This window comes from Rhamphochromis longiceps, linkage group LG6 (assembly GCF_057381845.1).
Source record: "Rhamphochromis longiceps isolate RC_006_pf linkage group LG6, R_longiceps_female_GT1.1, whole genome shotgun sequence".
Taxonomy (NCBI): Eukaryota; Metazoa; Chordata; class Actinopteri; order Cichliformes; family Cichlidae; genus Rhamphochromis; species Rhamphochromis longiceps.
This window is the reverse complement of record NC_140562.1, coordinates 133,222-148,132: the sequence shown is the minus strand read 5'-3', so window position 1 is coordinate 148,132 and position 14,911 is coordinate 133,222. Positions and strand designations below refer to the sequence as shown.

The 14,911-nt window shown below is 42.4% G+C and overlaps 1 protein-coding gene across 1 annotated transcript in view; it reads left to right on the top strand.

The window, feature by feature from the left end:
- The first annotated feature begins 818 nt into the window (after positions 1-818).
- LOC146667015 (voltage-dependent calcium channel gamma-2 subunit-like) overlaps positions 819-14,911 on the top strand; it is a 66,885-nt gene continuing 52,792 nt past the window's right edge. Inside the window, exon 1 of the mRNA XM_085408403.1 lies at positions 819-1,168. Coding sequence (XP_085264529.1) covers positions 958-1,168 — 211 coding nt within the window. The 5' untranslated portion in view covers positions 819-957. The remainder of the gene's footprint in view (positions 1,169-14,911) is intronic.

Genomic DNA, 14,911 nt, shown 5'->3' with positions numbered 1-14,911 from the left:
ATTAGAGATCTGTGCTTTGCCTTCTTCGGGGAGTGTTTTAAAGAAATCAGGCCGCCAACTGTGTTAGTCTTAACAACACTCCACCCACCCCCCTATGTTTCTTCATTCCTCTTCAGTATGAATTAATTCACCCTGCGTGCATGCGGGTGCTCGTCCATGCACAGGTGCGTGAAAGTTTAAGTTTGCGAGCGAGTGTGTTGTGTGTGTGTGTGTGTGTGTGCGAGAGAGCAGGAGAATGACAGTGTAGGCTGTGTGTGACAGACTCTGTGAGTGGAAAAAATATATATAAATATATATATTTTTCACAAAAAATCAAGCGCTCCCATGCACATCACATCACCGTTGAAGCTGTGAGGATTGTAATACGTGTAACTGTTTGAGTCGGTTCAGAAAGCCGAAATCAGGTCTAAAAACAGCCCCGGAGAAGCTGAGCAGAATCCTCCATCTTCTCCTGATCTGGGCCTTTTTCAGAGTTTGACGTTTAGAGGCCTTCCAACTCAACAAAGTAGGCCTAGATCCCAGACCAGGTCTCTTGTGGGATCTGCTTGAAGCCTGTGTTTTTAGGTCGACTTTTTTTTTTCTAGAGCAGGGCAACTTACTGCCATTTGAGGACTCGAACAGCTTCAGAGCTGAGGGTTCTGCTGTCATTGCCAAAGTCTGTTTGACCCCCCCTCACCCCCCTTGCTCTGTTGGGTCAAACAGCGACAAATCCACCTCAGAGCTTCACCCTTCCCTTCATTTTTTCACCCTTTTGAAGAACCCCCCCAAAAACCAACCATACGATTTCCCCCGAGCTCCCCGAACTCCCCCGCCCCCCCAGCCGCCCCCCGCCACCGTCGCCCGCCCGACGCCGCCCACCCCCCGTTTTCCGAGCTGGCGTGGCGACGCAAACTCACAAATATTTACTTCCTGTACATCAAGAGGAAAGGGGGCCCCCCTTTCGTGGAATGCGGCAACATGGGCGTGTTTGACCGCGGGGTTCAGATGCTGCTGACCACGGTGGGGGCCTTCGCTGCCTTCAGCCTCATGACCATCGCCGTGGGGACAGACTACTGGCTGTACTCGCGCGGCGTCTGCAAGATCAAGAGCAACAACGAAAACGAGACCAGCAAGAAGAACGAGGAGGTGATGACGCACTCGGGCCTCTGGAGGACCTGCTGCTTGGAAGGTGAGCTGGAGCTGTGCTGTAGAAGTCACACATATGCGTATATACATGTGTGTGTGTGTGTATATATATATATATATATACACACCAACAACACCACACACAGGCACACAAGCAGATCGATCCCTGCATGCCCACACACACATTCACACAGTCCTGCAGTTGCACTCACATGCCCACACTATTCTGTATGTACTCTGCATCCATTCCCACACTATCTGTCTATCTATCTGTGTGACATCATTCCTTCTTTGTGTGTTGAAATGAATGCAGCTTCTTCCTGAGCAGTGATTTGGATGGCTTGTCTACCAAATGGTCACATCCTTGTCTGCGGTTTTGGGGCTGCCCTCATGGTCTGTCATGGCCAGTGTGGCCAGAATGTCTTTTTAATTGTCCCAGCAGAGAGCAGCCTGGCCCACTTAGCAAACTGCCACAGCGGGCTCCACATGGCACACACGGTCCAGCCAGGTGTACAGCTAAGTTTATCTCCGCGGCAGGCTGATGAACCCATATTTCTTACTTACGTCTATGTGGGGGGAGCAATTCAGCGATCACAGTAATCCCTCCTGCTCTCCATACTAGTCTTGTAGATGTAGATGGGGAGCGAAATCCAAAATCCTTGCATCACAGAGGGGAAACCAATGTGATGCATCAGCAGGGCTTATTTTAGAGCTGGGGTTATTGGGATTCTACTAAAAAAAAAACAGAACAAGGAAAAAAAAGTCAGTTTTAACTTTTTTGATTGTAAATCTATGGAGGTGCACTGCTGTGTTCAAAATACTGGCTGCAAAGGGATAATGAAAAAAACCCTGCTATACAGCCGTGTTTGGGAGCAGAGATGGATAGAAAACTGGCATGAATGTGTCTTTGATGTGTGCAGGAAGAGCGGTTTTTGGTGGAGGGAGAGAGAGGGGAAAGCATATGCGAGTTTGCAGTGTGAGTTTGTGATCATACAAAAGGAAAAGCTGTGAAGTGTCTCTGTGTGCGAAAGCGTCTTTGACACATGCACACAAACGCTCGCACTGCAGAGGGTCACGCACACACACGCGCACACTTTACATACGGCATTCATGTTCAATCGGTCGTGATCATAAATCACGCAATATCAAGCCCACAGATTCGAGTGACGGAGATTCACTGCATTTGTGGGATTTCTCCCACGATTCAGCGAGGCTGCACGACTGCTCTGTTCAACGTTAGCCCGGACGGGCGTTTGGGAGAAGGAGGGATAGAAAGCAAGAAGCTCTGTGTGCAACACGGTGTTCGCACGTTGAATCGGGCCTTGAAATCAGCACCTTTGTGATAAATCTGACAGAAAACGACATGTTGCTGAGTCTGGTTTGATGTCATAATCAGCACCTACCTATTACTCATGTATATGTGTGTGTGTGAGACTGTGTGTGTGCGACAGTGAGGATGCTGTGACGCGCCGCTCCCTGATTGTGACCTCACGTTGTCACACCGGTCGAGCCATGAAGCCTGATCCTGTCGCACACCTTTGTTATTCATGCTCACAGAAATGATTAGAAGACGAGCTTGTTATCAGTAAGTCCTGTAGATTCTGTCCTCATATTATTTATTTCTTTTCAGTTTCATGGCAAAGATAGAAAAGACGTGTAGTGAAACTTAAAATGACAACTCCAGCTGCTTCTTTCACTTGATCATCAAATTTTAAATGTTTTTTTCCATGGCACAACATCATGTTGTATTCTCTTCTTTCTCAGCTCTCCTGCTGTTTGACTTCATGGCATTAAACTCTGATCTCATACAATAATCTCACCTTATTTTTCTAGAACATCTTAAATTATCCCTTCATCACTTCTTTCTTTTAAAAAAAAAAGTTCATAGAGGTGATCCGGTGGCAGATGAAGCTGCAACATCACACACTAATTTTCAAAACTTAATTACATCAGAACATCACTGACATCACTTTTTTTGCTCAATATTGTTGTATTTCCTAAAAAAAAATGTATCCTTTAACCAGGTTTTTATATCCTGGACTAACAGCACTACCGTCATTGTTCCTATCTAACAGAAGCTGATGGCACATCTCTCACAAAATTGTCCAGTTCTGGTCAAATCTTAGCGTAGAACTAATCAAAGGAAATACATCATATCTATAGTTTTGTCTAAAATATCAGTTTCAAATATGATTTAATATTTCCTATGTCTCTGAAGCTTTGTAGGACTCCTGGTTGTACACGTATTGACTCTGTATGTAGGTGATGAGGTCATGTCTGGCCAGACACCATCATGTCTTGGTCGATCCTTTGACCACGTGCAAGGTAAACGAAAAAAACCCTCATCTTTCCTTTTTCTCTTTGTAAATGAGCTCATCTAGTGCTGGACAAAAACATGAAGGGCCGTGTTCATGATTAATCAGAGATTTAAATCAAAAGAAGTTTTGCACAGATATTTTTTTAACTTGGGAAAGCACAGGTGGTTTAGTTCCACCACATGTCCCATTAAGCCATGGTAGTAAACCAGCATGCATCATTAATACACCTGCGCATCCCTTGCTGGGAGGACTCCAAATGTCTGCCATGAGAAAGATTACAGATAACAGCGTAACCTGTGCCCAAGACCTGGAAGATGTAGCACTTTTTCGTCTGTCTGTTTTACACGAGTTAAACTACAGCAATAAATGTAACTGTGGTTTTTAATTCGACTTGATCTCAACAGAACACTAGCCCAGGAATAGCACAGTGCTCCCAATAACTGAAACAAACAGTTGCTAATGCTTGCTCATTCAGCGAAACACCAACCAGGTTATGAAAAGCGCTTAAAGGTCCTATACCACATTCAGAGAATCAGGTCTAGGCTCTTTTTTTAATATTGCAATTTCGCTAGAAACACAATTCAAACGGTTGCAGATAGAAGAGAAGATTTGGGATCATGGCATTCAAAGCATTCACAGGTCCACAGATGGAAAAATCAGCTTTGAGATTACAAAATGACCAAAATAAGTCCTGGTGTCCTGTGTGAGTCTTGGGTGATAAAGGTTTAGAGCACAACAGTGAACCAAACTGAAACCTAACCCTCAGTCACCTCAGTCGCTATATTAAGGTAACAAACTTTCTATAAGCTGTCTATGTAAAAAAACAATACACTTATCAGTGGCAACACAGCCTCAGTTAACCCAAACTGAATTTCCCACTGATGGCTACCTCCATCACCGCTCAGGTGCTAACACATCTGTTGCAAAAAGAAATACACTGGACAACACGGATCTTTGGTTTTGCATGAAAAGTGAAACGTACTTTCCTTCCAGCATTTATATTTTCACCCTGCAGCCTGAGCACTGTTTTAAATTTTAGCCCAGAAACAAAAGGCAGCGTATTTCACACAACTTTTCTTGCTAGCTTCTCTATTTTAAACAAAGGGCTCATTTTGTGCAGGTGTGATAACAGCTACGAGTGATCGGCCATGTGTCCACGTTATGCAATCATTTTTGAGCGCGGGTCACGGATAACAAATGTTGCACGTAACGCCGGTTGGTTTATGAACGTAGGTACAAAAAAAGGGCCAAAAACCGAAGAACTTGGCACCGAATTTTTAAAAAATTGTGTCAAATCAACGACACGTTCGCGGATGTGAACGCGGCCACGCCAACTCGCTCCATGTGATATGCTTATTTTCCTCGCTAAGTGGCTTTACTTTTCACACTCTAGGCTCGCTCTGTGTCCTTGGCACCAGAGATTTGAAATGGTTAAGAGCAGAGAGGAATCTGAGAGAGATCCAGCTTGCTCTGTTGTGCTTCGCCTTCAGAGCTACAGTTGCTTTATGGCTGTGTGGTGCAGAGAAGAGAATGAGAGGGAGGAGAGGAAGAATTGGGAGGTGTTGAGAAAGAGAAAAACGGAGGTGGTGGTGGTGGAGGGGGGGCAAGAGATAGAAAGAGCAGGCAGCCCTGGTTTGCTGTCACACCCCCTCAGGCATCCTGTGCTATCTTTAACACACAGGCCCACGTTCTATCTAACCTATCTTGCCCGCCTTTTAACATAAAACGTCACAGCGTGACAGTGATTTTACATTAGTGCTAGATACGTGATGTAAGTGATTTGTAGAAACTACTGAGTGAATGTTAAAGGTTTTGTCATCACGGTGAAACGCTGGCGTCACAACAACACCAAAGATCGCACGCAGCACTGTCACGTCGAGCTTGTGTTCGTTATTGCAGTTGTGAATGTTTCTGCTTTAAAGCTCTGCTCTGTATACAGATGGAAAAGTGCCTGTGTCTTTCTGCGTGAGGCAGGGCTCTGTCTCCATATTGGAGTGCATTACGGCGATGACATTAATTATGCTAATAGCCAACAGCTCCGGTAGCGTTGCCGTGCTAGATCGTCAACAGAGCCTCTCCACGCTGCCTCTTTATCTAAAGCCCCAGATAGTGATATGCCAGGATAGGGGAGTAACTAATTACATGGGATCCAGAATACAAAAATCCAGCTACTGACACAGAAAAAATATGCAGACCAACTCTTTATCTAAAGCCCCAGTAAGTGCATCAGTGGATGGAGAGCACAAATGGCTTGTAATCAGATTACAGTAGTAATCTGATTGGACAAAAAAAGTCATGTATCTTTCATATCAAGCACTAGTCAGAGAGTCAGTGCAGGGAGGGACGGCCGACTGCAAAAGAACACCCACTGCTTTATCGGATGCTTCATTACTTGATATGGGGAGCGGGAAATGATGATTACAAACAGATTTACTCCAAAGTCACCTGATAATGTGCGATCTGGGATCTGTAGGCTCCGAGTTCCAACCAGAAATAAATGAAATGATGCAAACTGTTAGACTGACAGGCTGAACTTCCACTGTGGTTACCTCAGTGTTTTCTATACAGTTATTTATAAGTCTATGTTGTTAATTCAGTTTTGTTTATACGGCATCAAATCACCACAACACTCACCTCAAGTTATGGGTGTTAGATTTTTTTCAGGCATTATTGTAGATTAGAGCTTTCTGCATATTTTATGATGATATTTAGGGTTATGTTTAACACAGAAGTTAACCCAAAGTTAACCCAAAGTGCTCATTTTCATGTCTCCAAAAAAATCCAGGTTCAAAATACACGAGAAGCTGAAAGGTGTGCTTTATTGAGTTAATTAATTATTGTGGAAAATTAAAAAAAAACAGTGATTTAGTGATCGATAAAATGTGTTTAGACTTTGCAAACTGCTGATGATTCATCCCATAAATCACGACACACTGCTTTCCTGCATGTAAGCTGTCTTTACAGGTCAGAAATATCAGCATCTGTATTGGTATCTGTATCTACAACATTGGCACTGTACTGACTTGCAGTATTGCACAGGACTAGTTCTAAAAAATACCTTTGTGTTGAGGCTACATTCAAATATTAAGTCACTTACTGAGAATTATGTCCTATTGTTGTCATCTCCTTAGCTTAAAATGAACCGAATTACAATACGTCCTTCCCCTGAGGTCAGTACATCCAATGTAGTTCACAAGAAATTAATAATCAGGAACCATAAAATGTTGCAAATGTGTAAACCTGTCCCCTCCTACAATAACACAAACTCATGCTAAGGAGAGGAAAGGTTGAAGACGTAGCTGCTTAATAAAATGCTACAAATCCTAAAAAATGTCTGAAAGAGGAGTGCTGGTCTAAGAAATAAGAACCGTTGTTCTGTCTCCACACAGAGGCCTGCAAACAGTCAGCATCCAGCAGCGCTCTGTGGGCGTGCTGCTGTTGATACTGTAATAGAAGTGACTGACAGGTCAAGGCAGCTGTCAAACCACAGCCACCCAACTACTGGAAATTCTTCTCAACAGAGACAACAAAACCTATTTGGAATTATTTTTAGCCTTATAACTTATTTAAAGAAAATGCCCCACTTTTTTCCCATAATCCCTGTTGAGAACATGAAGTCTAAACACGCCTGTACACACCGGACACGCAAAACTTGTGTAAATGTTTAGTGCATTAAAAATACTTTAACTCCTCTGTTCTTATTGCAGCCATTTACAGTGACTTCAAAATTTCATAGGATGAATTGGAGGCATGTTTTTCTGACCAAGCTTGATTTTTCTGAATTTTCACATGTGAATAAACAGATTTGACCAATCAGACCACTGCATTTGGCAACAAGCGCGCTCGTAGCTCAAAACGGAGATGGTAAAAACCTTAGACGCACAGCTGTACGCTGCTGCAGGTCAATAGGCCCTCTGAAATGATTTCTCTGCCTCTTCAAATGTGATCCAGCTCTCCCAAAAACAGTTCAAACTGCCTCACTGACATCCTGAAATACGTAACAAAGCGGTCGTGATAGCTCAACTATTGGATGAAACCATGAAATTCTCCCTGCTGCTGAGTGCTCGTGAGATTTCAGTGAAAATTCTGAATTTCAACTGATTTTTCAAGCAGAAACACAAAGATGTTCATGTTTCTGAGAGTTCGTTCCACAAGACGTAAAATACAGAGAGGAGAATATTTAACCCTTGTGTGGTGTTCGTATTTTTGTTACTCAGCCAGTGTTCATGGGTCTGGTGGACCCGCTAGAGTTTTGGCTTTCCAAATTAACACTATCAAACAATTTTATGTTAAATTACTCAACAGATGTTTACTTCATCCCAATTACAAGCCATATGAACAGCAAACATGGTTAATTTTTTCCCTTTACCTTTGTTAGATCACATTTATGAATTAATGTGCTTCTCGTTTTTTTTTTTTTTTAAATAAAATGTTATAAAAAAAAATCAGTTATAATCAAGTGGAGTGAGTGGAAAGACAACACATTTACACGTGAAGCAATATGTTTCACAACTAAATGGGATCAGCTGCTCATCAATGGTGACATTAGGCCCAGGGTTGTAAAACAGGGGAGGTGGTGCACACACTTATCCCACACTGTCCTGATGGCAGCTAGCTTGTCTCTCTGCCGTCGAGCTGGTCTGTCGTCTTGGTTATCAAAACGGATAATCCTGGAAATTTTGTTGAAGTTTTCCAGAGACATTGATGCACGGAAAGGTTCTTGCCGGTTTCTGCATCCCACAGGATTCTGTCGATTCCCCTTTGGACCTGAAAACTCCTGCGAGGATAAGAACCCCAAAGTAGGCCTTTGGGGTTCTTAGATGAATTTGGTCCATCTCCTTCCACCTCTCTCCAAAAACACACCTTCCTTCTAGATTACTGCAATCCAGAATAATTTTCTGGATGGAATCTGGGATGAAAAGCTCAAATGAAGACTTGATGTCCTGCACATGAGTAACTGTCAGCCGTGTTGGCCCTGGCTTATCACAGTAACAGCTCTGCAGGGTGGCTCATTTCTTGGGCAAGAAGACCATTCAATTTCACCAGTTATTGACATCCGTATTTCTTCACTTGCTGTCTGGTGGGCTTGTTCTGGTCCTGGAGCTGGCTGCAGATGGGGTACTCGTCTTCGTTTTGTTACTAAATGGTGCTCAACCTCATCCTCTTCTTCAAAGTCACTGTCAGACTCTGAATTTTCAGAAATGTGAAATATTCTGAAACCTCTTTGTCAGCATCATCATCAGAAGCCACTCTCTCTTCCAAAATCAATTGGATGGCCCTCGCAGCAGATAATCTTTTGCCATCTTGATCAGTTGTGATAAAGAACCACACTGGCAAAGTCTTATTTATAGTATTATGCCCCTAATTTGCAGGTGGGACAGGGTATGAGAAAATAAAATTTGGATCCCTCAAGAAAGAGGGTAAAATGTGTGGGAATGTCAGAGCAGACGGTGTTGATAGTTGAATTTTCAACAATGTTGCAACTTTGTGCGGGAGCAGGAGGGGAAGAAAACACTATCAGCAGCACCAGAAAGGAGGAAGACAGAGTGTGGGAACACAGGACCTGCACTTTCAACACTTTTATTAGGCCTGGGTCCAGTGGACCCGAACACCTTGTATGTAATGTAAATGCGTGGGGGGAGGTACAGTATGAGGTCACTGAAAATTAGTTCAGATTTATGTTCTTCACAGAAAATAAGCCAAAGCCAATGAATTTCAGGTTGAAAAAATAATTAATTGTTAAATTTTTCTTTTGAAAAAAACTGAGAACGGGTCTCACAGACCCGAACACCATACAAGGGTTAAATCAGACTTACTGGCATTTCCGACACGCGAATTATAGAAAATGTTACCCCCCAAAAAATGTCGTCTTTTGTGCTAGATATCAACCCAACTTTTAAGAACCCAACGCATGCTATTTTGTAAGCTAGTTAGTAAATCTGTCCGAAAAAGCAGCAATTTTGCTTTATGCTGTTTCCTCTCAGTGGTGCAGTGGGTGTCACGGTCACCACACAGGAAGAAGGTCCTGGGTTTGAATCCACCAACCAGCTGGGGCCTTTTCTGGGTGGAGTTTGCATGTTTTCCCTTCATAGGTTTTCTCTGACTTCCTCTCAAAGTCCAAAGACCTGCGCGATAGGTGATTATCGTTGTGCTTCAAAATTGGTCGTTGGTGTGAAAGTGAGTGTGAATGTGTATCTGTCGCCCTGTTAGCCCTGTGACAGACTAGTGACCTTTCCAGGGTGTACACCATCTTTCACCCTGTGACAGAATTAGGAAAGCATGTATGAAAATGGACGGACGTTCCTTCCTAAAGAGTCAGAGAAAATTGAGATATGCTGCTGCTTTGACAAACTGGCACATCAGTCAAAATGACATGTTTTACTATTACACGACCACATAAAACTTCTTAACCAGTTCAGTTATATTAAACTGGTGACAAGTGTAAAGTATTTGCCACAACAGCCCAGCTGTGCAGATGCTGCTGGTTTGTTCTATGAAGAAAAAAGTAACAAGTAACGTATGGTTACTTTTTTACTTATGACTTATTTATTACAGCAATAAAAGTTGACACAAAAATGTTCTGGGAGTCCTCTCCCAGTGGGGCTGCCATCTTTAAATTAGTCCATGGAAGTCCTGTAGGGCAACCCTGACAGGCGAATCTGGCTATAGGATCTTACAGTAGAATCAGTTGGAACAGGCAGAATTAATCTTTAAATCTATATATATCACATATGACAACTTTACTTTTGTGTATATGTGTATTTTACACTTGTGTAAAAGTGCACACAGTATCCTGGAGCAGCCTCCTAATATCCTTGCAGCCATTACTCGTCCTCTCGGACCCCCACACTCCTCCATCCAGCAGCTATCGAGTCTGCTCCAGTTGGATCCGCTCAGCGTGCCTGTCATTCTGGACGGATGGCCCCGTGTTCGGTGGTCCAGCTGTGGAGGCAGGCTCCACAGATCCAGCCTGTCGTGGGTTTCCGTGATGGATCTTGCCCCGGGACAGTCTCTCGTTCGTAGGCACAGACCGGAGCTGCCCTGGGGGCCCTAGCCTTGACAGGTGGAGCTCAGCAGGCTCTAAATGTTGCTATTAATCTCCATCACGGCGGGTTTGAGAGCGAGCGAGGTGTGTGTGACAGCAGATATGTTTCTGGGAATGAGGTGTGAGTGTCTGAGAGTGTGCTGCGAGTATGTGTTTGTACCACCGTCAATTTTAGCTTTCATCACACTCAAAATCATTTCGCTGCTCAAGCCATCTGAACCGCCTGAACCTTTAAAAACCCTGCCACGTCGAATAATTTCCATCTATGCAGCACTCGCCTGGACTGACAAAAACACAGGCTGTGCGCTATGTACACCTGTAAGCTTATGTGTGCGGATATGTATGTATTGCAAAGGATTGTTTAAAGACAGTGAGGAACTCTGTCATTGTGAGGCTGTCTTGTAAGGGTTAGGTTACCATGGAGATAAGCGTTTATTTTAGGCTAAAGACCTGATTTTGTATTTTTCTTCAGCACCAGGTCAAAAGAATTGTTTTTAATATTTTTATTGGCAGGCTGAAAGTCAAAACACTGACCTGTTTGGTCAAAAACTGGAAGCCTCTGTGTTCTCCTCACCTTGTATGTTGCCATTGTGCACACACTTATACATTCTTGCATAATTACACTTATTCTGTGGTGTAACTTATATAACTGTACGCCATAACAGAGAACTGTAATTGGAAGTTAATAACCATGCTGCATGGCTACAAATACTTGCTGTGCGTGCATAAACTCTGTGAAGTGAAGAATTTAACTTACAGAAAAGCGACAAGTGACCTCAGGCTGACTTTTATTTATTCATTTTCTTTTAGTAATCCTGCATCCCATTATCACAGGCTTGTAAAAGCTAATGAAAACTGGCATTAGAATTAAAAAGGAAAAAATAATAATACAATCATTTGGGTTTAAGAGCTTAAGTTCTATTTGGTTGTTTTTTTGTTGTTGTTGTTTTGATTACATAATATAACTGGAAAAACATTAGTGCAGTAGTTTAGTACAGGAAGCGGGTCCTGGGCTCGACTCCACCATGTGGCGTTTACGTGTTCTCCCAGTGCCTGCGTGGGTTCCAGGTACTCCAGCTTCCTCCCACGGCCTAAGGGCATGCATGTTGGGTTAATTGGTAATTCTGAATTGTCTGTAGGTGTGAACGTGAGTTTGAATTATTGTCTGTCTCTCTGTGTTAGCCCGGTGATAGACTGGCAACCCATCTAGGGTGTATCCTATGACATGTGGGATAGGATCCAGCCCTGCCGAGACCCTAAAGTGGATAAGTGGGAGAACACGGATGGATGGATAAACCCAGAAATTGTGTTTTTCCTGTCTGTGTCCTTGAGCACCCGAGTCATTGTCATGACCGTGAACAAATGTTTTACATGGGTTTTACCACTTTTTCTCAGAGGCATGTTTATATAAACATACACCATTACTCCCCCCAAGACAGCCCAAGATCCAAATGGAGCAAATTAAAATGAGAAAAACTATTTTAATTAATTTAGTTTATATTACCCCAACCTTCTCTGTGTTAACCAATTAATGCAGTCAGTCCACTTCCTTTTTGTAGCAGTGTTGCTTGTCCTCTTTCATGGCATTGCTGGGCATCTATGGCCACATGACACGGCGTAACTATGGTGATGCAGAGCTCTGTTGGCAGCACAAGGCCGGCTGTCACACAGGCATCACGGCCTCTCAATCAAAGCGACTGTTTACGAGCACTCACACCACCTGGGACTGACACACACACTCCAGTCCGCGCCATGGGAGGGGCATCAATCACACACGCAGCAAACAGCTACGTGCAAAAGAGCGAGCGCACGCACAAGTGTAGTAGAGACACGACAACACACAAGCATTGTTCTAAATAAGGCAATGAAACTAATAATAACAATAAATGGACAGTTTTGCAAAACCTTCACAGCAATAAAGAAAAAAGTAAATAAATAAATACAAAAAAATTAAATAGTTAAAGGAAATATGACAACAATCTAAACATATAAACCCCATATGGAAAAGAAATAGTAAAAGCTTATAAAAGACTTGCATAAGATGCCTACTTCATGTGGTGAATCATATAAGGCTTATATGTAGGGATGGGTACCGGTGTCCGGTGCCATGATGGCACCGGTTCTGACATAAACGGTAGTAACCAGACCGAAAAGCAGCGCACATTTCGGTGCTTTATTTCGGTGCTTTTTTTTCCTGAGCTGTGATACACTTCTAGCCAATAATTTTACGTTTCCGAGGATAGTAGGCGGGTCCAGGTACGTACGTTCTGTTAGAGCAGAGCTACAGATTAAAAATGCCCAAGGCGAAGCGGTCAAAAGTCTGGCTGTACTTCACAGCAAAAGATGCAAACTCAGCAGCCTGCAACAAGTGCTTTAAGCTGATACTGTGATACTGTCAAAGGAGGTAACACCTCGAATCCGATGAAACACCTGGCGACGCATAGCATTTTTTTAAAAGCCGAGAAATGCGCCGTATTTGATAGCTTGCTGCGAGACCTCACACTGTGCACGTTGGGTGGGTTGCCAGTTATCGGACCCGGAGCAACATCCCCCAAAAACCCAAAGAATAGAGTCCTGGCCCCTAGCCCTGCCAGTGTAGCAGAAATGATGAGGATGATGATGGCAGCAGAAGCCGTTCTTCTCTGCGTGAGTCGCTTAATGTTGTTTGAGTGTAATTTACGTTGAGTAGGCTAACCACGTTATTACATTAATGCATGTAAGGTGAACTAGCAAACATGATCATAGCTACATGCGGCTGTCTTCTTGTTTGATGGCAGATACTCCCTTCACCCTGGACAAAAAGGCTAAAATGACCAAAGAAAAAGTGGGAAACAGCTGAACATGAGAGGTTTTTGGACAAAGTTTGTGTTTTTTTTTCCATTGTTTAAGCACTGCTTCCAGCCAAGAGTGATACCATATATGCCCCATAGCTGCAGAAAAGGCACACATTGTTATCTTTTTACAAAAAAAAAAGAAACCAGCTGAACATGAGAGGTTTTTGGACAAAGTTTGTGTTCTCCATTCTTTAAGCACCGGTTCGAGCACCGTTTAAGCACCGGCACCGTTTCAAAAGTACCGATTTGGCACCGGTATCGGATAAAACCTAAACGATACCCATTCCTACTTATATGATTTACTCATGAAAGTGGCCACTTTCTCATTACTTTCATATATTGTTTTAGTAAGTATCCAAAACATACAAGTTTCATTATATAATTTTTCAAGGGAAAGATTTATATATATCTTTTCCATATGGGACTCAATGAAACGATTCATTGACATATTAACTGTTGATTGTTTACCACAGAATTGAAGTTTGAAGAATTGAAGAATATCAATATCTTTAACGTCTAAAGGCAGCTTATTTGTAGGAGACAGCAGTATGTCATGATTTATAAGATGAATTATCGTCTTTCCAAATTCCAAAACACATTTTAATGACCAATAAATCCCTGTAAATGTTTACTTTCCGCAATAATCAATCAACACAATGAAATCAGCTTTTACAAAAAACAGACGTGAGAGTCAACAAAAAAAGGTTCAGCCATCTGTCATGTTTGAGGCATACTTTTTCATTTGCAAAAAAATGAATTCATTTAGCAAAATCCACTGGTTCTACATACTGAACTGGGAGGATCAGATCCGATACCAATACCGGTGTTTATTACCAATATTTGGATCAATCTGCCCACCTCTAATGATGCGTTGGTAAACATGCAGATGTAGTTCATAAATGTGTGAACATAATCCATTAGTAAAATCTTAAAAATTCAAAATATTTTCATGTACTGTATAGTCAAATACTAAAATTATTCCAACCTTTAACCAAACTTTTTTTTCAGTCTCAATACAATTATATACACAAGTCATTTCTGATCAGTAATAATTTTCATGGAGGACAATATCCAGGCAGAGGACAGTGAGCACTAACGTAATTTTAATTTGGTGGGTATTTTTGAAGAAAGACTGTTGTTTTTAGACTGAATACATTCACATTTTGAATCAAATCAAATCCCTCATTATATTTGTAAATCTTTTTTGATATGTTTGGGGTCACAGGGCATCCAAAGCCTCCAGTGTTAACATTAAAATTGCTTTTGAAAACTACAGCAGTGTGTCCGGTCATGTGTTTGTTCTGCGGATGCTGAAGTGTTTCACTAACAGGGTTATGCAACAGGACAAAGCTGTTAGCAGACTGTGGTGTTACAAGAGGAAGGTGTGCCAGAGCGATGTAGTAGCAGCACTATCCTGCACATGTGCATTATTTCTGTAGTGTAAGCCAATCCTTGACTGTTAAACCACACCGAAACGATCTATAGGCTTTATTTTAAATAATCCAGAATGACTTGCATTGTATTACAATCTGTGTTGTCACAGATTGTAAGAGCCCAGCCTCTTACAGTAGTAACAGTAACAGTATGTC